Raw genomic sequence first — 26,154 nt, 5'->3', positions numbered from 1 at the left:
GAAAATTAAGCTGACTAAATCAATGATGCTTAGTTAGCAAGATTGCCATTTTTAGAAAGAATTAAGAATGATTCACTCTGGTCATCTGGTCAGATTTTATTTACTACCTGATAGTGGATGAGTATCTTTTGCTTTCTTCAGTTTTAACTTTTTTTTTTTTTTTTTTTTTTTTGCTTTTCAGGTGTGTGAACTTGATATCATCTTTAATTTTGAGAAAGCTTATTTTATTTTGGATGAGTTTCTTTTGGGAGGGGAAGTTCAGGAAACATCCAAGAAAAATGTCCTTAAAGCAATTGAGCAGGCTGATCTACTGCAGGAGGTAAGCTTCTCAGAGTTCTCTTGACTAGACATTAGCATGCTTTGCTCTTGCTAGGAAAGTCTCGGTCATCTTCCCTCATTCTTACAGTTTCAGAAATTACTCTGAAGCATGCTTGGCATGGAGTGTCCATGTGCAGTGTATTGATTGGAATATGTGTCAGTCACATCAACTCAATTCTCTCTAGATGGATCATTTACTTTGGAGATGGTCTGTCGTATTGATGGCCCATTTTTGGACCCCAAAACACTAGAGTCTAAACATTTAGAGGACAGACTACTTTAAGAAGGGAAAAGATTCATCAAAAGTAATAGTAATTTGAGAACTCTGCATCCATTGTTCTGAATTACTTAAGATAACCCCTTCCCTCATTAGTGTGGATAATCAGGAGTTGACTGTGAGATTATGGCATTTTCATTCCAAATTGGTTCATACTTTCACCTCATGTCCATTAAGTGCAAATGTAGCCAAGCAAATGATAGTGTTATAATTACACTTTTTGTAGACCCTTCTGGTTTTGTGTTAGCAAAACTAACTAAAAAGACTTGGTACTTCTCTTTGCTCTTAAATAACGAACCATGTTCTATCAAATGACTGCATTCTTGTCTTGCCTTGATATCACCAGAACCATTAATAAACTCCCTTCCTTTTCTAATTTCCACAGTTGTCCTGGGTTAATTGTATATTTGATGCTTCTGTACCTTCAATTTCTGAAGTTTAAAATTTCATAGATAAGGCTACCTTTTTCTAAAAACTTGATACCTTAATTCAGGTACCAACTTGAATTATGCTTTAGCCATAATTATGGCTAAAAATAGAAAATTTGTAGCATGAGGAGAAGGGGCTAGTCAATATAAAAAATGCAGTGTGTTTTCATTAAGGTAAATGTCTTTTTTTAATTATTAAAGGAGGCTTTAAATCCAATTTTTTAGCATTTCTGTTACAACAGAAATGTGAACTAAGGGAAGAAGAGTAAATCTCTTTTTCTCCATTATAACTTCTTAACCACTGGCCTCTATAGGGAGGGAGGTGCTCTCGGTAATCCCTGTGCATCAGTCACTGACTGGGTCAGTTGTGGGGATTGCTCCAACTTGGGATGGCATCATCCAGAACATACAGAGATTAAATGTGAGACAACACATTGTACATTTAATGATCTTGAGTTACCAAAACAGTGGTTAAGGTGCCTACAGAAGTGAAGTGTTTTGTTGGCAGCCCTGGTGTTCAGTAGTGAAATGAGCACAGCCCCTTTTCTGTGTGTGTACAGTTTGCCATGGTTGTTTATTAATTGATTGCAAACATGTCATTGGGGAGATTTTTTTTTTAACATTAGGTATGCCGACTACAAGCTCATATTCTACTGTTGTAAAATTGGTTTTAAAGTTAGCACCTCCTTATTTTGCTGTTCACCAATCAGACTTTTCTAAAAATTAGGTTAAAACCAGGATCAGGAATTGGGAATTTTTCATATTTGTCCCTTTCCTTGATCACTTTTATATTTCATTATTATGGAACTATATTCTGTTCTGTCAGTTCCTGGTATTTCCTCCAAGTTCTTCATCATTTCCTGATTAATTACATTTGCCTTAAAACATTTCTAAAGTTCCTGAAGTTCAGCTTTTCATTTTAATATGTTTTTTCTGGAGCGTAATGTTTAGGGCACTGATAACTCCTTGTGTCTTGATTGGTATTTGAACTCTACTGGGAAATTGCTATAGACTTTACAATATGACCAATATGCTAAGTTTAATTTATAGCATGTAATGAGTATTTAATGTACTAGGGGATAAAAAAGTTATTACAGGTCCATATTTATTTGAGTGTGTGCATATCTCCCCTATTGAAGTATTTTCATAGTAAGTAGTGTCTCCCATTTTGAAGCAGTATTTTTGTATCTTTAAATGGGGAAAGTAGAATGGAGAGAGAAGCATAGGATGTCTGTGGTCTCATGTAAAATTCTCCTTGCCCTGTCTTAACCTAGCTTAAAAAAAAAAAAAGGTGACTACTGTTAATTACAGTTCCTTGTCTTTAGAAGAGAACTTTGGCCCTATTTCTCATCTGTGACTACCTTTACATTGTTTTGTACATAAACCAAAGAGATAGTACTTTATGACATTTTCTACTCAGTGGTCTGAGTGAACCATTTTTCTTAATTTAGCCATTTAGATCTTGAGGCAGAAGGTGGCTGGTCCATTCTGAATAGAGAGTGAGTTATAATAGATTGCAGGTTAAGGCCTTTAAGAAGCTAAGCTAAAGACTATATGGGGCAGTAAGGCTTCAGATTATTCTGTTCAGGTTAACAGGTTAACCTGTTATTCAGGTTATTCACCAACATACTGTCACAAGAAATCCGGGGATGACAAGATGCTTGATTCCTAATATAGATTCATTTGTGTGTTGATACATGATACACGTTTACATCTCTGGGAGAGTGTTTGAATGTTATGTTCATAAAATAGATAGTGGAATAAGATGAGAAAAAGCATTCCACAAACTGCTAAAAATGTTTTTGTCTGGACACCCTGACAACAAAAAGGAACTATGGTGATACCTAATGCTTATTGAGCAGTTAGATGTGAGACCTCCTGTGGAAACCCCCAGGATGCCCTGAGAAAGGGTCATGAGAGCCTTTTTAACAAGTGAAGTAGAGGCTCAGTGAGGCTCCAGTGACCAGTCCTAGATCTGCTAGGCTCCAAAGCTGTGTGAAATTTTAACCACTGTGCTCTGTCTGTCCTCCCCCCGCCTAAAACATTCTGTTTTAGATACCAACTTCTTTGTTTCTCAGTAATGCAGTAAAGAAATTCATAATTTTCCTGGAGGTTTTTCTGTATTGAACAGAGTAGAATTTCCTAAGGCTGATGCCATCTTTTACTTTTTAGACTGGAAATTTTCATTGTCCAAATTATCAATAGTTGGGACTTTTAAACTGGATATATAAGTATAAATGATATTTTTCAAATCATTTCTTATTGGATTTATCAAAATGCCTGGATCTATAATAGCTTTTTTGGTCTTATAATTTGGGGTATAGTATTCACTTAGTCTATGTCATGAAATGATTTTGTTTGCTTCTAAAGTAGATAGAGCTGTAAAGACACTTATCTAAATGGAGCCTTAAATTTGTAGGAGTCCTAATTAATTGATATTAATCTAGTTTTTCATGTATTGTGAGTTTTCTGTTTGGTGTCAGGTCTTTTATTTGAGTGGATTATTTCTAAACACCAAAGATGACTTTTAATTTATAATGAAAATATCTGTTGGCTTAAAGATATATGCAGATCACGAAATAATTTTGATTTTAGTCCTTTTTTAATTTGTGTAATATATGTTTCTATCCTTATGAATGTTTATTTTCTTCAGAAAAATTTCTTTAAAATTTCCCTTTTACCCAATTTGTATAAACGTCATGTAGTTTGTTTAGGTAGTCCTTCATTTTATAGGCAAACAAGGCAGACAGTTGGTAGATAAAGTAGATTTTCTATTAGCATATTATAGTCAGTAATGAGAACATAACATAAATGTGTATTCAAATAATAATTGCTAAAATATCAGACTGTGATTAAATAATAAAGATATCTTTTTTGTGTTACTTAATCACTTGGTAAACAAGGGTTCAGTTTGGACATTTCTAGACTGAACTCTACGTTTATTCCTTTTGATATTTGGTTGTATGAATACAGAATTTGGGATATAGTATTCACTTAGTCTGTGTCACCATTTGGGGGTAAAGCCCAGAAAAGTTGGTCTATTATCCAATTTTTAATGTTTGACTATTGGAATTTAAAACATGTTTTCTTAACATGCCACTGATACTTAACTTGATTCCTGAATTATTAAGGTGCAACATGCTGAGATGACTAAATTGACATTCTTTGCAATACTTGGAACATTTTCCTCCACCACCAATTAAATACCTATTTTAAGCTACATTTTTTGGGGAGGGAGGGTGTGGGGGAGTGGTGCAGTGGATTTATTTTATAAACATAATGACAAAGGAAATATAGAGTGCATTTTCTCTGCAAAATCAGGCACTTACCATTTTTCTCTGCTCCTTAATTTTATAGAGCCAGAATGAAGAATGGGGAGGTTTGTCTGAGGATATCTTATGATAAAGAGCAGTCTAAGGCTTTAGTCCCTTTGACCCCCAACTTATTTATTGGTAACTACTAAATTTACCATTTTTGTGGCATGGATAAAGTGGGGTGTTATGCAAAGACTGTTGCACGTGAGATGATTTTAAGTCCTTGCTTGATCCGTGAAGATCAAATGGTTAAATACTGGGCTTTGGGCTTTAACCCTCAGCAGTAGATGCATGATGGTGTTGATCAGTGCTTTGAGATGTGTCACCCTTTATTTTTTATACTAACAGCATCATTTTGAAATTTGTGGGGGTTTTCCTTTTGAGCTTTGTTTGCTGTTGGTATTGTTTCTCACTGAAGTAATCTGAGAAATGAAAAATAAGTGAGATACCAAAAGCAAACATTATGCTCATGAATTTGCTTCTACTTCGAGATGATCCACTTTATGAATAGATTTAATGGATTCGCAGTTGTTAATCTGCCTCGTCTAGAAAGTGGTGCTCTATGGAGAATTAGTGCTGCTGAAATTGATTTGTTTTAGTGCTGGGCCTGCATGATATATCTTAGTACTCTGCAACATTTTGTGGAAGTAAAAATTAATAAATCTGTTGGACTTCATAAAAATGGAAAGGTAAGACTCTTAGGAGAAAAAGTGATTTCTTTAAAAAATGATCTTTTGTAACAAAATTATTTTAAGCAAATAAGTACTTGAGGTATTTAATAACATGCCTTTTAATATAAAGTTTTTGGGTTTTTTTTTTAAATAAAATCTTGCTGACTAAGAATATTTGGGCATGCTAGTCAAGCTCAAGAATATCTTACATTGTTTTAAAACAGATGCTTTCAGCTATATACAATATCATTTAACGGCAAAAAGCATTGATGTAAATCCTCTTAGGATTTGCTTTAATAAGACAAATTACTGTAATTCCTTTATAATTACCACTGTTTATGTTAAAACCTTTAAGCCTAAACCTTTTTCTTTTATTTATTTGTTTTTTCTGTGAGGAAGATCAGCCCTGAGCTAACATCCATGCCAATCCTCCTCTTTTTTTGCTGAGGAAGACCGGCTCTGAGCTAACATCTATTGCCAATCCTCCTCCTTTTTCTCCCCAAAGCCCCAGTAGATAGTTGTATGTCACAGTTGCACATCCTTCTAGTTGCTGTATGTGGGATGCCGCCTCAGCATGGCCGGAGAAGCGGTGCGTAGGTGCACGCCCGGGCTCCAGACCAGGGCCGCCAGTAGCGGAGCGCACACACTTAACCGCCAAGCCACGGGGCTGGCCCCTATTTATTTTTATTATTTTTGTGTGTATGTGAGGAGGATCGGCCCTGAGCTAACATCTGCCAATCCTCTTCTTTTTGCTGAGGAAGACTGGCCCTGGGCTAACATCCATGCCCATCTTCCTCCATTTTATATGGGACACCGCCACAGCATGGCTTGCCAAGCAGTGCGTTGGTGCGTGCCCGGGATCTGAACCGGCGAACCCCAGGCCGCCGCAGCGGAGCACACGCACTTAATTAACTGCTTGCACCACCGGGCCGACCCCTAAACCTTTTTCTTTTAAATTGGGTTAAAAGTTAGCAAAGCTGTAGTCTTTTATGACAGCATATTTTAATTTTTTATAGGTAAACTTGATTGGGGTGTGCTAGACCAAATTCTGGCTAAGTGAGGTTTGGTTACATGAATGCTTGAAATGGAAAATACAGAATGGCAGATACAGAAAAAACAGAAGGCAGAACAAATCTTGCCTTTCATTTTACATTTAATAAGAAACAATTTGGCCAATGTCCTTGGTCACTGGTTTTCAGGTTGTAATCATTTTGCTGTATGTTTATGTGTTTTTTTGAGCTCTTTTTATTTGTCTGCTTTAAAGAATTTTGAGAATTTCCCCCCTTGCTGTTTCATTTTAGCTCATTTTGAGCCAACTCTTCCTACTCTGGGCTATTTGTAATAATGAAAATTTGAGATAACTTGAAATATACAGTAATTGTAAATCTGATTTTCAAAAGTATTTGACAAGAACCCACAGTAATAAATACATTTAAATCACAATAGTTACATACACATAAACCAAAAAAATATGTTGTTAAATAATACTTACTCTTATTTTTTGTTTTGCAGTCTCACATTTTCTATTCTATTCTTTTTTTCAATGCTGATTCTGATCTACTAAATTGGTTGCATGAGCCCTGGGATTGGGACCTGCAAACAGCATATTCCTAGCTGTTGGTGGTGATTTTTTTCTTTAAAGAGTACTTTCAGAAAAATTTCAGGGTTTGAGTTCTTTTCCCCCCACTGACATATTCTTTTTTATTTTCTTTTATTGTTTCCTCTGTTGCCTTTTTTTAAAATAAAAATTCCCATTATAGAAAAATTAACAAATATAGGCAAGCCACTAGAACATAATCTTACCCACGGAACAGGGGCAATTAGATTAACTCAGTGGTTCTCAGCTAGGGTGGGGGGTGGGGCAATTGTGCCTCCTCAGGGGACATTGGGCAATGTCTGGACGCACTTTTGATTGTCACAACTGGCGTTGGAGTGCTACTGGCATCTAGTAGGTAAAGACCAGGGATGCTGCTAAACATCCAACAGTGCCCAGGACAGCCCTCCCAGAACAAGGAATTATCCAGCCTCGAGTGTCAATAGTGCCAGGTAGAGAAACCTTGGTTTAATGTAACACCGTGGAATGGAATATATAAAGATTCCATTTATAAATTCCACTTACATTTATAGACTGCTACATCTTTTCAATTTAATGTACCGTCCAGAGTATAAATGACTGGCTGAAAATGAATCAGAAGTAGGAGGGGGTAAAAAAACCCTAAAAATTGTGAAAGAAGCACAAATGTGCTTAAGAACACGTAAATGGTTATAAAAATCACCTCTGTCATTCACCGAAATTACCTTTACTTGATACCCAGTGCCTGGGGAGATAATCTGTGGTTGACTTGAATACCTAACCCACAGCAAAGCTTGTGGGATGTCACTAGATAATTTTCCTCAACAACAACCAAATCTGTTAATGTCTATTAAGGTAATTGAGTTTTTACCGGGAAGCAGAATTGGATACACCATGCAGGCAGTTAGAACACTTTAGAATTTTCTGCTGATTTCCCTATCCACCCTAGGGATTTGATGATTCCTTAAAGGAGGAATAGTTTAAATGACCAGATTTTGCATATATAGACTTTTATTGTACATATAGACTTTATTTTTGTTCTTTTGTACTCTATTAGCCTTAGAGAATTTACTTAGTAAAGATATTTAGAGTTTGAATATTTGGAATTCAATGATTCCAATAAATCTTTTATGTTTGGAAAACCCTGATTAAGTTTAGGGCATTTCAAGTTATGATCCAAGTGGAAGACCAAGGCAAATATAATACAATTACCCTAAAATATGCTTAAAACTATTTCTTTACAGTCTAAAGTTATATTTGCTAAGTTAATTATTCTGATTTTTTTATTTAAAAAGTACAATTAACTGCCAGAGAAAGTAATTTGTCCTTAGTATTTTATCACTAATGGGTTTTAGAGGAGGGTTTATAAGATGTAGTTATCCCCATCACTATTTTTAAGACAAATTTATAAGACAAGTGTAATAGAAATAGATCAACAGCACAATAGAAAAAGACAGCAGTAGATATGAATAAGTAATTCACAGATGAAAGAAAAAACTAATGGTCCTTTTACTAAAGGAATGTAAATTAAAATATCAGGGGCTGGTCCCGTGGCATAGCAGCTAAGTGTGCGCTCTCTGCTGCTGATGGCCCGGGTTTGGAACCCCGTGCACACACCAATACACCGCTTGTCAGGCCATGCTGTGGCGGCGTTCCACATAAAGTGGAGGAAGATCAGCATGGATGTTAGCTCAAGGCCAGTCTTCCTCAGCAAAAAGAGGAGGATTGGCATAGATGTTAGCTCAGGGCTGATCTTCCTCACCAAAAAAATAAATAAATAAATAAAATATCAATTAGACCTTTTTTTGGTTTGTTTCTTCTTCGGTTGGCAAAGATGAGAGACCCTCTTGTTTGCTGCTTGTGAGCACTTAAACTTGTATTCCATTTTGGAGGATTAATTTGGCAATATCTATTAACCATTAAATGTGTACACCTTTTGACCATCAGTTACACTTCAAGGAATTTTATCCACCAGAAATATACAGCCACACAAAGACACATGTTCAGTATAACATTAAGCCATTGGAACTTACCCAAATGCCCATCAGTGAGAAACAGGTTAAGAAAATTACAGTACAGCCATACATGAAACTGTTCCCTGGCTGTAAAAGAACTGAGATGAATTTCTATGTAATGATATGGAAAGATACTCAAGGATATCAAGTGAGAAAAGATCTAGGAGCAGGACATTAACAGTATTACCTCTGAAAATGTTTGAGGTCCCCCCTCCTTTCTAGAAATATAAAACAAACATGTACTATAAGTATATAAGTATACAGGGGCCGGCCCCGTGGCTTAGCGGTTAAGTGCGCATGCTCCGCTGCTGGTGGCCTGGGTTCGGATCCCGGGCGCACACCGACACACCGCTTCTCCGGCCATGCTGAGGCCGCGTCCCACATACAGCAGCTAGAAGGATGTGCAACTATGACATACAACTACCTACTGGGGCTTTGGGGGGGGGGGAGTATATAAGTATACAAATTTTTTAAATTTATAAGTTTTTTTAAATGACAAAATGCTGCTGTGTGAATGGAAGAGTATACATTGTGTTGCTCCATTAGGTAAAACTAGAGTAGAATTTGCTAAAAAAGTTTCAACATGTAAGGTAAAACACTCGTGTGCTCTTGGCCATTTTAGACACTAACCATCTGGAGCAACCATATTGCTCTTGCCACTCATTGCTAACTTAATATAAAAAAATCACTCAACTTTCCTAGTGCCTCACAGTTGCTCATGAAATAAGACTGACACCGTGAGCCCTGTCATCTAAAAGATACCTTATAAATTGCTTTCAGCTCTTCTCTCTTTTTATTCATTGCTAAAAATAGATCTTAGTGAGTTTGGATACTCGCCAGCCGTTTGGTCTTTAGCACAAGGAATAGGGTTCCAGAGTTGAGAGTAAGGACTTTGCCACAGAATTCAGTAGGGGGCAATAAAAAGTACCATCGTATTCTAGAACGTGAAGGACAAAGGATACTACTTTATAGCACAAGGAATAAGTGAAGCCCCTTTACAAGAAAAACTGGAGTAGAGCAGTAACTTCAAATTACACTTATTATTTTTATTTTTCATTAAATGTAAATTATTTTCTCTTTGACTACGTTGTGTACTAGAAAGAGAAAATCAGGAGACTAGGTTTTCAATTTTGGATGCAATACCACTAGTTTACTTAAGCCTTCAGATAATTGCTAGCTTACCAGTTTTCCTTCTAGTTTCCCAGATCGTTTTACTTTTGTGTCATCAGCCTGGTATGGTGAATATCTGGGAATTTTTAAGGTTTGTCTTTTCTTAGGAACGTAGGCGGTTTTGAGAGCAGGTGTAACTTAATTCTCTCTGCTGTGTTTAGTTGTTATCCTATACTCTCCACATCTGGCCCTTTTTGTAGGGGATTGAGAAAAAGATGATTCTTAGTATGGAGGACAGTTGAGCACACATGTACACTAAGGAGAAGGAGCTAATGCAGACAGCGGTGAAAAACAGGAATAGAATCAAGGGAAAAGGGTATTGCGGGGTGAATGGGAATGGAATCAAAAGCATTGGTCTTGGGCAAGACGAGTCGTCTTCTTCCTTTGTTATGAGGAGATAATGGGGTAAAGCTGTAGATTTTTTTTTCTCTTGAGTTGGATGAGCGAAATTGAGAAAGTTGTCATTTTCTTGGCTTTGAGAAACTACATCATCTAGGGGAGAGCTGCTGGGGACTGAGGAGAAAGAGAAGAGGTAGATAACTTGAGGAAAAGGTTGAGGGTTTGGAATAGACTTAATGGAGAGCAAATCAGTGATGAGCAAAAGGATTGCCCAGGATTGAGGGCCCATTTTAGATTGGAAATAATAAACGTCTAATCTTTATTCAAAAAATAGGTCTCCAATGAAGCTGTACTGAGAGCAACTTGTGGTTTGTATTTGTGTAACACAGCTGGATTAATTTTTTTCTCACTATTTTCATTCTGGCCTTTATTCCCACATAATCTAAATCGCTGGCGTTTTAGTGTATTCAGCAACTCGGTTTGCTGAGTAGTCTAGTTCTGCCCCTTGTGTGTTATGACAGACTTGACTCTCACTCTCCCCAATTCTTAATTAATATAATTATTCCATGACTCATAAGATGTACTGGTGGTATGAGAGCCCAGAATAATGGAGTTATATATAATCCACTATAGTATCTTCTTTGTAAGAGAAAAAATAACTTGGTTAATTATGGGCATATCTATCATTTAGTTAAAAATCAACCTTAAATGTTAAGTGGTCATTAAGGCATTTATTTATAGCACCTCTTTTTCAAACCCTAGCAGTCTAAACTGGGAAATTATTTAAAACATGTTATAGCAACTTAAAAGTGGTAAAAGAATACATTTATTTTTGTGCATTTTAGAGTTTCTTTTCTTCTCAAAGGATGTTTTTCCAATGAAGAGAGTTTTCTCCCTGTAAAGAGTATTCTTCGCAATTGATAGATGCTAATTCCTTGTTTAAGTACAGTAATATGGATCATTGGCTGTAAAAAATAGTTTGGCTTATCATCAACCCTTCCCTTTCCTAAAGGCAGTCAGAGGTCTGTTAGAAATGCCCAGGTGGTCACAGTTGAGAATTGCTCCTATAGAAGTGTTTCTTTTTCGTAGTAAGTCTCCTATGGGGACAAATGGCTCTGGACTCAACACTGTTGGGGAAACTACCTTTCTGTCTTCTTTTAATGGGCGTAAGCTCTCCATGGTTGGTTTTTACATGGTGTGATATAAAATTAAGAGAAAACAAAAAGATTAAAAGCTGTAATATAAGGGCTTAAAGAACTGGTATTATTTAGGTGAAAGGTTGACAGACTTAAACTTTTCTTGTTCTCTCTCCAGAAAACAGAGAATATGTATCATAGCAGGAGTTTCATTGGATGTAAAAAAAGCATTCTGGAGTACTGACATGCATCAAAATGTAGTAGGATATATGAATTCAGTTTGTAATATAATGTTGTCGTTTGTTATTTATATTTTAACATCTGAAAAGTCTAATTATATTAAATCCCAAAGGATAGTCTCGGTTATTTCATTTAATTGATATTTTCATAGAGAATTTTGCTCTGATAGTGATCCATCATTGGGGCTTATAATTTATTTTTTACACAAAGAATATTGAAATAGGTTCAGAGGTTCATTGACAAAAAAGTATTAAGTACTGTGAATCAGTAATGCCATTGATACAGAAATAGAATTCCTCTATGAAAATGAGAGCTTCTATAAGAAGATGAAGCATTTGAAGGTTTAATTTATTGTTAATATTATTATTGTAACTTGCTGCTTCGTTCCACTAAAATCTATTCTGAGTGAGAAAAAAGGACAACTATCTCTTTAAACTGTTTAGGAATTATCTGAGAATTAAAATTTAACTGGCTTTTCTCCTCAGATTTTGTATTTAATGGTTATTATATAAGTATAAAGGATCTGTTGCATATTTTATTGGGACAGTTTGCATGACTTTGTAGCCTAACATTTCAAAGTGCCGAGTTGAATGAATATTAAAATTGAAGATATTTTAAAAGCACTCAAATAAGCAGTTGTAAACTTTGTTGAGTCACAAGCCTTTTGGCGGGGGTTATATTCCCTTCGAGAGTCTGAAGGGCCATGGGCCCTCTTCTCAGGAAAATCTGGACAGAATTTTACCTCTAGTTTCAGGGGGTTCTTGGAGTCCCTAGAAATCTATCTCTGGGCACTCTAGGGTCAATTGAAAACCTCACCTCAGGTTATCTCATTGATGTGAGAAACATCTTTTTAGATACGTTTGTAGGCATAGGCATTTAACAGATATGTTTGGAGAGTTCTTTAAAATCTATCTTGAGGATTATTTAAAAAGAAATATCCTTAGTCTCAAAGGCATAGTCTTTAGATTTTTTTTTTTAAGCTAAGTGAACTGTAAAACCCTCCATTGCTACTTAAAATGGGTGACTACTTTTTGGCTTTTCTTGGGAAAGATTTTCCTTTAGGATCTGTAAGTGAGTTTATGGTCACCTTAGGATGTAATGCTTTTCATTAAGGGATTAAATTCCTTTACTTCGTGTAATAAAATCCTGATGAACACTGGTGAGAGGGAGTATTCTAATTGAATTTTCAGTTAACTCAGTATTGACCAGACGACTTACACTGAAAATCTTTTCAGTGCATTCTTAGTAAATACTGTGCTTTAGGATTTTGTAGGACATAGGTCATCATTTTGATTATCATTATATACAGTAAAATTATAAAAGATGAATCTCAACTCCTGGGCATTGTTTAGAAGTTAAATATTCAGCCATAAACCAAAGAACAAAAACAGAAATTTAAGTTTTCTTTACTGTGCACTAAACATTCTAGAAATCTGATTGTGTCTATGTCGGTTTGTATACTGTGTGTAAGAATATATGCATTTCTTTTGTAGCCACGTCATGAATATTTTAATGTCCCTGTGTACTAAATGACTACTCATCGTGTATGCAGAATTTCACAGAGGAAATAGAGAGCTGATATACTTATGAAAGAAAATATCCTCAGCTTGGTGACTGATTATCTTGTATAATAATAATAGAACATTTCAGAACCAACACCTTTACATTGTAATTTTTTTCCTGTTCTTATTCCTCTTTTCTGTTTTATTTTCATTCTATGTGTGATCTTCATACAGCTTATGTCTGCTCGCAGCTGGTTTAATTTCTTCTTGAAAAAATATGACTTATGAGTGTTTTGAGTAATATTTCATCTTAAACACATAAATGTCATCATTTATGAACCATCTGTGATTAATCTTGTAAGAGGAAAACCTAGCAATCATTAAAATGTTTACCAAAGAAAATACAGCTGAAATGCTAGGTCAAAATAAGGAGTGCCATAATATATAGTGTGGTTTGGTCTTCAAATGTTGGGGAAAAAACCCAAACTATAGTTATTGAGTGTGATTATATTACGTTACAGTCTGTATGAGCCTAATGTGTTCTAATGTATCACATAAGTGTATTTGGAAATAATACAAGAAAGTAAAATCTGTACTATTATATAATATTTAAGGTAAAACATTCACAGTTTCTAGGTAATTCGTAGTGCCACATTTATTGAATCACATTTGTGCTGTATAATATTGAACAATCCCTTTAAGAACTATCAGAAAGCTATGTCAAAAGTCTCTTCGGCAGTATCTATTGTTCAATAGTAAGTAACTCTTTCAAAGTATTGATACTGAGTTTATTTATATAGTTAAAATTCTAATATTCGATTTAAATACTATTTGACTAGTTATGGTTTTATATTAAGTCTCTTCATTTAAATACTTAATGATTTGTTAATTACGGTTTTATCTTTCTATTAAAACCTTTAATATTATTATTTTGTATACTTTAATAAAACATGCAACATATTTTATAAAAGGAAAAGTACCAAATAATTCATTGTTTATATCTAGAGTGGTTAAAGCCTGAGTTAACTAGGCTATCATTAAACAACGAATTCAAAAGATGCTCAAACTGGTTGACCACTGAAAGAAGACCCATGGAAGTGTGTATTAGGCAGGTGTGCAGATCAGTTATTTCCACTCTGACCATTCTCGCTGTATGGCATTACATGTGAAGCACCTGGATGGGCTGTCAAATGAGAAATTTAGCATCAAACATTGAAAGCACTCGGGAACATTGGTCTTTCATTTCCATTTTTTTCCTCCATCCCTCGCCTTGCCGTGCAGTATGTTATTCATCTGGTTTTAATGATGCATAAATATGCACTGTCTCATGCCTGTTTGCTTTGGATGCTGTGTGCTGAGCTGTAACAAGATGTTGCTTCTTTTGTTATCTGTATAACAGCTGCTTGCTTTAAATTAGTAGATTCTGAAATAGCTTGCCTTGCATGTCTAAAATAAAAGTATTGCATGTACTTTGTCTCATGTGAATGACTTTTTTCTTCATCCCTTTGATGATGTATTTTATATTTTAGTTTTTATAAGTCATGGTAAAAAACACGTAACAGAATTTACCAGCTTAACCATTTTTAAGTGTACAGTTCAGTAGTGTTAAGTATATTCGCATTGTTATGCAACAGATCTCCAAAAGTTGTTCATCTTGCAAGACTGAAACTCTGTACCCATTAAACAACTCCCCATTTTCCTTTCCCCTCAGCTCTTGGTAACCACCATTCTACTTTCTGTTTCTATGAATTTGACCACTTTAGATAATAGTTTTTCTAGGTAATTTTGAGCTACAATTTCAGTGTGAGCATGTGAAAATTACATTTTATAGTATAAACACAATTTGTAAAAAAAAAAAAAAAAACTCTACTATTTGTACAAGTCTCAAAGGAATAGAATGTGAAAATGATCCTTTGAAACCAGGCCTTTTAGAAAGTACAAATATTTTAAACAATGTGTATTTTATAAACAACATGGTTCTCTTCAAGAAATGCTGTATAAGATTGCAGGCAGTGAGCACACAGGGGAGCATCCGACCAGCTCTGGGCGATAGGATGGGAAGCATTTTTACATGGATAAGCTAATAACGTTAACTCTATAGGATTCAATGTAGGCATCCTTAAATACATTAGAGGTTGTATGATGTTTTTAAAAATTAACATCAAATGAAAATGATTATTTTTAAATTGTTTCCTTTAATATCTATGTGATTCAGATGTCAGTGTTTCGGTATATTTAATGCTTAAAGCTTAACATTATAAATGAAAGAGATTGTCTTACATCACTCTTGGGAGTGCTGCATCATTTCCATTAGACTTTCTTTAAAAACTGTATCACGAAAACTCCAAGACATGCAAATAGAAGAGTATAAGGCACCCTCGCCTATGCATCCCTCAGCTTCAGCAGCCATCGACTCAATGCTCTTCATACTAACTTGTTTCATCCACCATCGCCCTCCCGTTTTTGCCTTAGCATTTTAGAGCAGGCCCTAGACAGCCTATCATTGCACTTTAATACTTCAGTATGGATCCCTAAGACAAGTACCACACCCAAAAACTAACAACAATTCCTACTATCTTATTCCTGGTTCAGTTTCCTAATTGTCTGAAAAATGCATTTTTATAATTGGTTCATTAGAATCAGATCCCAAACAAGGCTCACATTGTACCTGGTTGATGTCTCTTAAGTCTGTTTTAATCTTTAACAACTCCTCTGCGTTTTTCCCCTTTGCCATTTTTTTTTAACTGAGTCACCTATGCTGTGGAATTTCCTCTCTTCTGTGTGTGGCTGGTTGTAATCTTGTGGTGATGTTTAACTTGTTTTCAGATCCTCCCTGTATATTTAGATCTGTAGCTTGGTAGGTTGAGGTTCAATTTTGGGGGGCAAGAATACTTCATAAAAAATAGCCTTTTTTCACCAAAGCTGATTTTTACCCACTTTTCATTAATACACAAACATACTAAAAGGTCATCATATGAACTTTATATAGAGACTTGGTTTATGGTACTTCATTTAGTACTCAGTGCTAAATGGCTTCATTTCGATTTCAGTTGTGTAGCAATAGCAGCTAACATTCCTTGAGCACTCTAAGTCAGGCGCTAAGCCTTATCTCCCTTAATCTCTACACAGGAAGGTAAGTACTATGATCCTTGTTTTCTAAAAAAAGGAAACAGACCGCAGAGTTTAGTCATTACTTAAGATTATTCCATGTAGTGCTTTACATACAATGAAATCTAATGTGTGGATTTATGGTTTAATATAATTTTTCTTTTCCTTGTTTTGTGCTGTACCACAATTAGGATGCAAAAGTAAGTTAATTTATTATTGGATACTAAAAATTACATTGTTCTCCATTAAAATATAGTATTCCTTTTAATTACAAAATTGTTGCTACTAATACCTGGAATTTGACCCACTGGGTACTTTTTTATTTTGTGATTTGCAAAATCAGCCACTTTGGAAAATTTTGAAATAATTTTTTTCTAGATATGCCTGCTTTGTCTTCCTTTGACATTTAAAAATGAGTATTGCTTGTTACATAGGACAAAAATGCCTTTTGTCCCAGAGCATTCTTTCTGTATGTTGCCTCCACTGAAACCATTGGTTGCCCTGGGGAGGTCTGGGAAGGTGAGTTTCTGAAGCCTTGCTGTTGGGGACAGTTAAGTCTTAAGTGAAAAACTGAGTAAAAACTCAGGGAGACATTTCTATAAATACATGTGACAAAAAAAAAAAAACATGGAAAACAAAATTATGTGAAGAATTGGGGAAAACTCAGGAGGTTTTGCCTGCTTTTTATTTAGGGGAGGTTTTGAATTTTGCCACTAAGATAACTCACCTTTCCTGTAGATAATTCAGTAGCAATGATTTTCTAAATTGCCTGTGGGTTCGAGGTGGGTTTGACTGCTTTTTGTGTTCCAGCAACGGTGCGCAGCACATTGGTAGGTAATCAGTAGGTATTTAGTGCATGCTGAAAAAATATCCTTCTGTGGTCTCCAGTGTTTGGGCGCAAAACCCTAAGTAACCACCAGCTCTCAATAGTAGAATGCGCCCATACCACTGAACTGCTTGCATTCTTCTGTGAAACTTGCCCGCCCTTCGGTGTCAATTTCACATTCTCAAGCCTCCCCAGATCTGCTTACCAGAGTCTCACATTTTCCCTCCACAGGAAGCTGAAACCCCACGTAGTGTTCTTGAAGAAATTGGACTGACATAACTCTCCTCCCTTGTTGATGACTTCTTGTGGCATTTCACACACTGTAGATGGTCACTGCCTTCATGTCCATGTTAGCTAATCGTGTAAGATGATGTCTTGTCAGTATTACTGTTTTGCTAAGCTGCTTCATTCAGGCCTACACAAGTTTTTTTTTTTTTAAGGGAACTTTGGCTAATCAAGTGGTAACTTAAGGGACTTAAATATCAATTAGAATGATGCAGAAAAAGCAAAGTACCTTTTCTGAATATTTTAAAGTTTATAGGTCTATTTCTCTATGTCTATCTATGAAAATGACACAATCAGGCAATATACATTTCTTCATTACTGTCTTTGGCAAAGGAAACTTAAATTATAAAGTGAAACCTGGTTTCATGAAGCCAAAGACTCGTGCAGTATTTCAGTATATATGAGAATAAAGGGAATTGATATGTGACATATCGAATGAAAATTTAACCATGTTGAAACTTAAAAAAAAAAATACCAAATTTATACCAAAGACCCTTATTCGAAACTACATACCATAAAACAAAGGGAATACACAGATGACTAAATTGGAACAATGCTGTTTTACACTAAATATTTTCTTAGACATTCTGAACCGGGGACAAGGAACAGTGATCAACCGTTTCATAATAGTGAGCACATTATTTTTAAGGCCAAGGAACATTTGACTCCTGAGATAAATTATTTGTGGTCATAATCATTTAGTCACTTAGTTGGATTGTTTTTCGTGCCCCAAAATAAAATGGAAATGTTGACAACCAGGAATTCTTCATAACAGTATCTTACAGAAAATGTGTTACTCTCTTCCCAAAGTGTTGTGTAAGTCATTAAAGCACGAATATTCCTTCTGGGATGCTTGTTAAGGCTAAATTTATTTTGCTCCCCTATTGATTCCCTCCACTTGTAAGTAAGTGCTGTAAACTCTAGGGCAGCTTCCTTCCCTCCCATGGCACTGCCTAGTTATCAGAAGTCTTATATAAACAGACACCACCTTTCATATAAAGTGAGAGTTGAATGAAGTAAAATGGCGTTAGTGGGGCCCTCTATTTTTTAAAGCTCTACAGTTGTTTCCATGTCACTTTTTTACATACTTCTAGGTATGTAAACATGTCTTCACGGCTTACACTTTCATTTGTATCTGCTGGGCTGGACTAAGCTTTGTTGTGATTGTGACCGATATTCAGGCCACGTGAGCATTGTCTTATCACATCGCCAATTAGTTGTAATAAATGTTCAACGTACCCCACTGTAGTGTGTTTTTATCTCTTTCCAAAAGTTTGTCAAACTATGGAGAGCTGCTGAGGAAGAATTTTTAATTTTTTTTCAGTAAAATGTTGAACATTCATCTCCATTTGAACGTGGTTGTTAAAAGCACACACACAAGATAATTGGTGGAAGATTTAAGGAGTCTTCATGTACTTAAAGCTCATTAAAAAATAATGTGGATTCCATGCTACTGAGAGCTTATCTACACATTTATTTTCAATCAATAAATGCCGCTTTTAAAACCTTGATGCAGTTGACTTTTCTACTCTTTCTGAATGAACAACTCAGATTACTCCAGGTAACCAAAGGTGTTCCAAATCCACTGGATTCCCCCCAGGAACTGGAGGTGCTAGCACAGCTGCCGAAGTGGACTGAGATTTGCAAACTACTGCCTCATATAAGCAGCAAAGCTTTGGTTATCATGATAGTTAAAGGACCTCCTATTATACAGATGGGAGATGTTACATACTAAAACGAGGCTATTTAAGAATGGGGAAACAACTACCACCAAATTAAGTTGCTAGTCTGCTAAAAAAAAAAAAAGATACTTGTTGACTTAAAGAGCCTCCAATACGCAGCTATTTATTCACTGAAAACAGGCCTATGGGCTTCTGCTGGCAGTGTAGAGTTGGAATTTTTGAATCATAAATAGTAATCAGGTTATAAGTTTAAAAAACACATTAGTACATGTAAGTTCAAGATGGACATTTATCAGGATAATGAACAGTGATTTAAAAACTGCTCCTTCCTTCCCCCCATACCACACTGCCCATTAACACTTGAGGGAAAAGTCGCGAACATCTCATAATTACCTTGAGCACAAGCTGGTGTTTATCTTATTTTTTCCCTCTATGATCTATTAAGACTATTCACCTTTGAATACCACATTTAATTGTGTATTGGCTGTATTTAGGAAAGTATTGAAAAATAATGAATTTAGCGATAATTCTTCAGCATTAGTGAATCCAGTAGTTAATTACAGAAAAATTTCAATCATTTTTAGGGTAAAGCAGGCATTTAAAGGCCGGAACAAATCAATATTTAAAGTAAAATGTATTCTAGCCCACATATTTCCTTTCCTTTGTAGAATACAGATTAAAGAACTCTCATTTTCAACAGATATCACTCAGAAATCCCAATCTTGAAGAGATTTCTTTTATCTGATTTCTGGTAAGTTCAGTACTTTGTGCATCCTTAAGTGCTTATTTCCAAATCTCAAGTTGCCAAATGCCTCATACTCTGAAATTCAAGATCCCTAGTATGTCAATGGAAAGCAAGTTCCTAAGAAAATAAAATATTTATAAGGAAGTGAGAGCATCTTTTTTTATGATCTGAAAATCGAAGAACGATATTTTGCCTTAAGCTTTTTTTACAGAAGGTTCTCTGACCACTCTTCTCTTTTACCAGAATTGCTTTAACGCTAGGCATATTCAGTAGCAATGTCCCTAATTTTCCTGAAAATGACAAAAATAAGACATCTATATGAAGAACTCTCCAACACACTATAAAAAAGATGAACACCCTAATGGAGAGCCTCCAGCTCAGGAGGGACCGCGAATATGGGGGTGGAGGGAGGGGGAATTGACGCTATCCTTTAGTACTTTAAAACCGAGAAAGTGAACTTTAAAAAGCTGTTCAGTTATTGCATGTAGAAAAATCCAATAGATTATTAATAAAGGGCAAGCAACCAAATTTAATGGCATTAAATGCAGAAAAAGGTGTTTGGCTTAGCCAATACATACAGAAACCAACAGTTAAACACATAAAATTTACCAAATTGGCAAAGATTAAAGTAACTTGGCGTTGTGGGAATAGCAAAATTTATTGTTGATAAATCTTTTGTAGTCTTTCTGGAGGGCAATTTGAAAATACTTCCGTATTCCTATCTCTTGATGTAATTTATCCTAAGGAAATGATCAGAATGTGTGCAAGGATTTAAGGAAATCCACCACAGGATGGATTGTTTACAGCACAGAATTCTTTAATAGTACAAAATTAAAAATAACTTAAAAATCCAACAATACGGATATGGTTGAATAAACTGAGAGATCCACACTATGCAGTGAGTAAAGATAACATTAAGAATAGGGCTTGATGAAATATGACAATGTTTTGTGTGAAAAAAAGCATATTCAACTGTAGCCATATATGATCTTGATGTAAAAAAAGTGTGTACACACCCATAAGAAGAGAAAAAAAGACTAGAGCAATGCTCCAGTGTTAACTGGTTGTTAACCTTTAAGAGTTAGGATTACAGCTAATCTTCATGTTATTTATATATTTTATGTTTTCTAGGTTTTTTCATACTAAACACACTGTGATTATCAGAGAATAAAAGTATTTTTAAATAGGGTTCCGGGCTACATAGGGTTCTGCAAGGCTTGCTAACCCATTTGAGCTCAGAACCCTCTATCCAAGTATGTAGCAGTCGTAATAAATAAGATACACATTCATTTAAGAACAAAATAGCTTTATTTGGATTTGGGACTATGAATAGTTCTGTCTCTGCTACCTGACCTCCTCCCACCATGACTCCTGGACCTCGAGGAGCTGCGGCTCCGGCGGCTCTGGCTTCGGCTGCCCCGGCCCCGGCTGCGGGCCCTTTTTCTTCCTCCACTCCGTGAACTGTGCCTTTCCCGACTTTTTGATGTGTGTTTGTGAGATTTCTTCCCTCTGTGACTACTTCTCCTTTTTCTCTCTGCTTCCCCATTTCTTTTGTAGGAATGGGCCGGGCTAGGGCTTCTCCTCCTCCTCGGCCTGCTGTAGTATTTGTCATGGTGGCCCATCCTCTCTCTCCTCTCCAAGTTCTTACTGAAGGAGGAGCCAGTCCGATCTGGAGACAGGTAGATGTCTCTGTTGGCTTCCCAAAATTCATTGTTGGGATTTCTGAACACATGGAGAAAGTTGCAGTGTTTTCCTCTTGGACATTGTTGTATTTCAAATAAACCTGCAATGGCATAGTAAGGACGTAGCATTTATGGCTGGCACCTTATCCTTTTTAGAAGGTACATCTCTGATGTTCAAACGTGATAGAACTATTTTCTCCTGTGTATTACTTAATTTACATAAATTGATGTCATAATTTTGGTTCCCAGAATTTCAAAAAAATTCAATGCTCTAACAAATGGCACTGTGGAAAGTAACAAATCAGAAGTCTGAATTAACTAGACTACCCCTTTCCCCTACTCGATTCCAGTGTGGAGTGCAACCAAACAAATGGTGGCCACGTTATTTTTTCTAGGGTTTCCATCCCACTGATTGACAATGTAGATCCCTAATTAACAGTGAAGAACCAACCCTCGGAGCCCCCGTGGCAGCGTGCTTTGAGGGCGTGGTGGCAGCAGGACAGATCCCTAGCCAAGAGAGAGAGCCTATTATAAGTGAAGGATCCTGTATTTTCCTTTACACTTTAAGAAGATGATACACATTGGCCTAATGCTTTAAATTTACCAAGTGCTTCTAATATGGAAGATTCTTGTCCAAGGTGAAATCTACTTGAACTTAGAGGTCCTTTTGGGGTTTTCAAGGTTTTTTTAAAGCAATAAATTCTCCAACTATGTAAAACAGTTAAAAGTGAAATACCTCCATACTACCTACTATATACAAAAAGTCAGGCAAAATGGATCAGAGTCCGAAATGTAAGACATGAAACTATAAATCTCTTTGAAGAAAACATACAAGTAAATCTTCGTGACATTGAGCTAAGCAATAGATTCTTTGATATGACACCAAAAGCACAAGCAAAAAAAGAAAAATAAATAAATTGGACTTCATCAAAATTAAAAACTTACATGCTTCAAAGGAAATGATCAAAGTGAAAAGACAACCCACAGAATGGGAGAAAGTATTTGCAAATCATATCTGTAATAAGGGACTTGTCTGTAGAACATATCAAGAACTCTTATAACTCAATAATAAAAAAATATAATACCTAATTAAAAATTGGCAAAGTGTCTGAATAGACATCTCTCCAAAGAAGATACACAAATTGCCAATAATAAGGACATGAAAAAATGCTCAACATCATTAGTTACTAGGGAAAATAAGAAAGCTGTTATTTAAAAAAACAAGTGAAATAGTCTCCTGCTTTGGGAGGGTCAAAGTCACACTCAGAAGCACCTCACTGAAATCACACTGGCCCTCCAGGAGCTGACAAAAGTAACCGCTTTTATGGAGAAACAGATCCATCTTTTTCAGCCCCCAAGCCCTTAAACTTAAGGTGTAAAGCAAGGCATTCTAAAATCTTTTTTTTCCTTTCAATAAATGTTTATTTATTTATTTATTTTTTTAAAGATTTTATTTATTTATTTATTTTCCCCCCAAAGCCCCAGTAGATAGTTGTATGTCATAGCTGCACATCCTTCTAGTTGCTGTATGTGGGACGCGGCCTCAGCATGGCTAGAGAAGCAGTGCGTTGGTGCGCGCCCGGGATCCGAACCCGGGCCACCAGCAGCGGAGTGCGAGCACCTAACCGCTAAGCCACGGGGCCGGCCCAATAAATGTTTTTTAAGTGACAGCATCCATTAAGACCAGGTTGCCAAATATTCAGACTTTATAGATTTTTAAATAAGGTTTTAAGCAAGTGCGTGCAAAGCAAAGGGGAAGAGAAGTGCCCCAGGAGGCATGGGGGGAGCTCCGTCTCTTTGCTTCCAGGTACTTCCACAATAAACAGTTTGGCTAAGCCCATCTGATAGAAATCAAAACAGAATGAGCCCTTGGGGCCGGCCCCATGGCTTAGCGGTTAAGTGCTCGAGCTCTGCTACTGGCGGCCTGGGTTCGGATCCCGGGCGCGCACTGACGCACTGCTTGTCCGGCCATGCTGAGGCGGCGTCCCACGTACAGCAACTAGCAGGATGTGCAACTATGACATACAACTATCTACTGGGGCTTTGGGGAGAAAAACGGGAAAAAAAAAAAAAAAACAGAACCAGCCCTTCAGAACTGCTGGCTACTCAGAGGACTGACTCATTTCCTGATCAGAGGCCACTGTACGATGAGTCAGGCCGACTGAACTCGCCCTCACCAGATCCTCCAGCTATAATCAGTCTCTCCTGCCCCAAGGCATGTATTTCAAGTAAGGCAGGAAATGTTATAGGTAATGTTTTAGCTGGCAGAGATGACAGAAGATTCAGTAGGGATAAAAGGGGAAAAAACAGCTCCAGTGAGGGGAGCCAATGAATAGAAAACACTTCTGAAACAGGGGAAAAAAGTCATCATGTTGTATTTTACCACAAATTGCCATCTTCCATTGGGTCACCGGGCAGAATTCGCACTGAAGCTGGCGTCCTGCATACCACCGTCCATTAAACAGAGAGAGGGCTGTTTGGCATTCTTCTTCCCTTTAAACCACAAATTAAAAGATGCACTTTACAGCAACTTTCTAATATGTAGATTAATCCTATTGTTCATTAACCCTTTTATTAGTTTATTGTAGGACCACCAAGTCCACTGCTTCTGTACTACCTAGGGCATCCTCAAGAGAGCATTCAAGCTCCTAAAGCTCACAGTTTATTCAGGAACCCTTTTTACTAACCCTCGGAGAGGTTCGGATGCATGGAAATTGGCTTGAGTCAAAGCTTCTTAAACCAAAAGACTGGACCATTAAAAATGCAGAAGCGTTTTCCATTGTCAGAGCCTGTTCTTTCTCAGCTTGGATGCTGTTCTTGTTATTACAATGGTGAATTTAACCCATTAGTCATGGCACGGCCCAAGCAAACAGCAAGACAAGCAGAAATGATACATTAACTGCTTTCTTAGTGGGCCAAATGCACGCTGAGATTACTTGGGGCTTCAATTTCTGGCTCTTTCAATTTATACTTTTCTATTCTCTGTTCTAGTTATCCCTTTTCTGTTTGTATTTTAACTATTAAAATTATATAAGTAAAAAAACTATATTGTAAAAGATTCAAAACTATGTAAATATACAAAGAATGAAATACAAATGTATTATTTTCTAATCTCTGCTATATTTCTATATCAGCTCTTAAAATTTACATTTTTAAAAATACTACATATGAAAGCTATATATTTAGTGGAAAAATCTCAGAGGTCAACATAATTACAACACTATACTGACAAAACATAAAGATGTTTATGTTCAGAATACTTACGATTGATATTGAACATACACATTGCCCCTCAGATGAGGTTCCAAGTTGCAGCTGACCTAAGGAGCAATGAAGAAGTCTATCATTAAACAAAAAACAACTAAGGAAAAGAAGCCCACCAGTCATCAAATGCACTTTGTCCAGGCCAACAGTACCAAAAGTAGCTATCAATTGAAGATTCCAAAATTGAGATACCACCCCACTCTCACGTCTATTTGAGGCATACTTCAGCACACAGCAGGCCCCAATTACTGATCCCTGTTGATCCAGATTCTGTTTTTTTCATAGATATGAAATGTCTCACACATGCATAAAAATACAGAGAATAGAAATCAGCCCACATATACACCACTCAGATTTAACACTAACATTTTCCATTTTTGACTGAGAACGTTTAAATACGTAAAATATTAAGGACCCAGTCAAAGCCCTTCCATCTAGTTCTTCTCCCTCCTCCATCACAGAGATGAGCACTAACCTGAGGCTGGGCATCTCCTTCACATTCTAAACACACACACACACTCCTGTCTACAGAGACACAAATATCCATAGCCACACACACACACACACACAGGCATAGACACATATATCATATGCATGCCATAAAAGATATAGATTATGTATAGATATAAATAGAAATGTATGTCTATTATGTATATATGAGTATACACATATTTATGTATACATATGCAAATATATATATATATTGATAAATGTATAGTATTGCTTTGTACATTTAAAAATTTTGTATAAATAGTATTTATTCCACATTCTTGTTTCAAAATGTAATCATGTAAATTTAGTGACTCATTTTAACTACTGTATACTAGATATGTCAAATTATCAATTTATTTATCCACTCCTCTAATGATAGATATCCAAGGTGCTTCCAATTTCTCATCAATAAACAGTGCTGCAGTGAGCATTCCGGACTGCATCTCTGCGGGTGTGAGGATTTCTTGAGTGTGCATAACCAGAAGGAACGTGCCAATTTGTAGGCTATGTGTACCTTCAACTTCACCAGGTACTCACAAACTGCTCTCTGAAGTGGTTTTACTAATTTACACATATGTTCGCCCACTCTTGGTATTAATAGCGTTTATAATTTCTTACCTGATAGGTGCGAATAATATCTCTCTTTTTTTGTGTATGAGGAAGATTAGCCCTGAGCTAACATCCATTGTCAATCCTCCTCTTTTTTGCAGAGGAAGATGGGCCCTGGGCTAACATCCGTGCCCATCTTCCTCTACTTCATATGGGACGCTGCCACAGCATGGCTTGATAAGCGGTGCGTGGGTCCGTGCCCGGGATCTGAACCCGAGAACCGCTGGCCACCGAAGCGGAGCGGACAAACTTAACCGCTACGCCACCAGGCCGGCCCCACAATATCTCATTTTAATATGCACTGTTCCTATGTACTAGTTAGGTTGAACATTTCATCATTTGCCTTCAAAAATGACAAATCTGATTTGGTTTTATATAATGGTATAAAAAGGTCCTCAAATATTCATACTAATGTTTAGCTTTTATTTTCAAAATGAATCTATAATTTTACAAATTCATTCCAGAGCATTTTTATTAA

The 26,154-nt window shown here is 36.3% G+C and overlaps 2 protein-coding genes across 9 annotated transcripts in view; one reads left to right on the top strand and one right to left on the bottom strand.

Moving 5' to 3' along the window:
- AP1S2 (adaptor related protein complex 1 subunit sigma 2) overlaps window positions 1-18,713 on the top strand; it is a 28,079-nt gene extending 9,366 nt beyond the window's left edge. Inside the window, exons 4-6 of one of the 4 annotated variants that reach the window (XR_009217438.1) lie at window positions 182-319; window positions 4,381-4,475; window positions 12,975-14,452. Coding sequence is in view for 3 of the 4 variants with exons in the window: in XM_058535493.1 (XP_058391476.1) it covers window positions 182-319; window positions 11,420-11,485 (204 nt within the window). In the remaining variant the exon portion in view is untranslated. The other 3 variants (XM_058535494.1, XM_058535495.1, XM_058535493.1) reach the window with 3 other exon arrangements.
- Window positions 18,714-20,918: 2,205 nt separating this feature from the next.
- The window catches only part of ZRSR2 (zinc finger CCCH-type, RNA binding motif and serine/arginine rich 2), a 30,997-nt gene continuing 25,761 nt past the window's right edge, over window positions 20,919-26,154 (bottom strand). For all 5 annotated transcript variants that reach the window (XM_058535481.1, XM_058535483.1, XM_058535482.1 and 2 more), the window contains 3 exons: window positions 24,576-24,631; window positions 23,695-23,804; window positions 20,919-21,412 (listed from right to left, as the gene is read on the bottom strand). In XM_058535481.1, the coding sequence (XP_058391464.1) occupies window positions 20,937-21,412; window positions 23,695-23,804; window positions 24,576-24,631 (642 nt within the window). In that variant the 3' untranslated portion in view covers window positions 20,919-20,936. The remainder of the gene's footprint in view (window positions 21,413-23,694; window positions 23,805-24,575; window positions 24,632-26,154) is intronic.

The sequence above is a fragment of the Diceros bicornis genome, chromosome X (assembly GCF_020826845.1).
Source record: "Diceros bicornis minor isolate mBicDic1 chromosome X, mDicBic1.mat.cur, whole genome shotgun sequence".
Classification (NCBI taxonomy): domain Eukaryota; kingdom Metazoa; phylum Chordata; class Mammalia; order Perissodactyla; family Rhinocerotidae; genus Diceros; species Diceros bicornis.
This window is presented reverse-complemented; position numbering and strand designations above follow the sequence as displayed.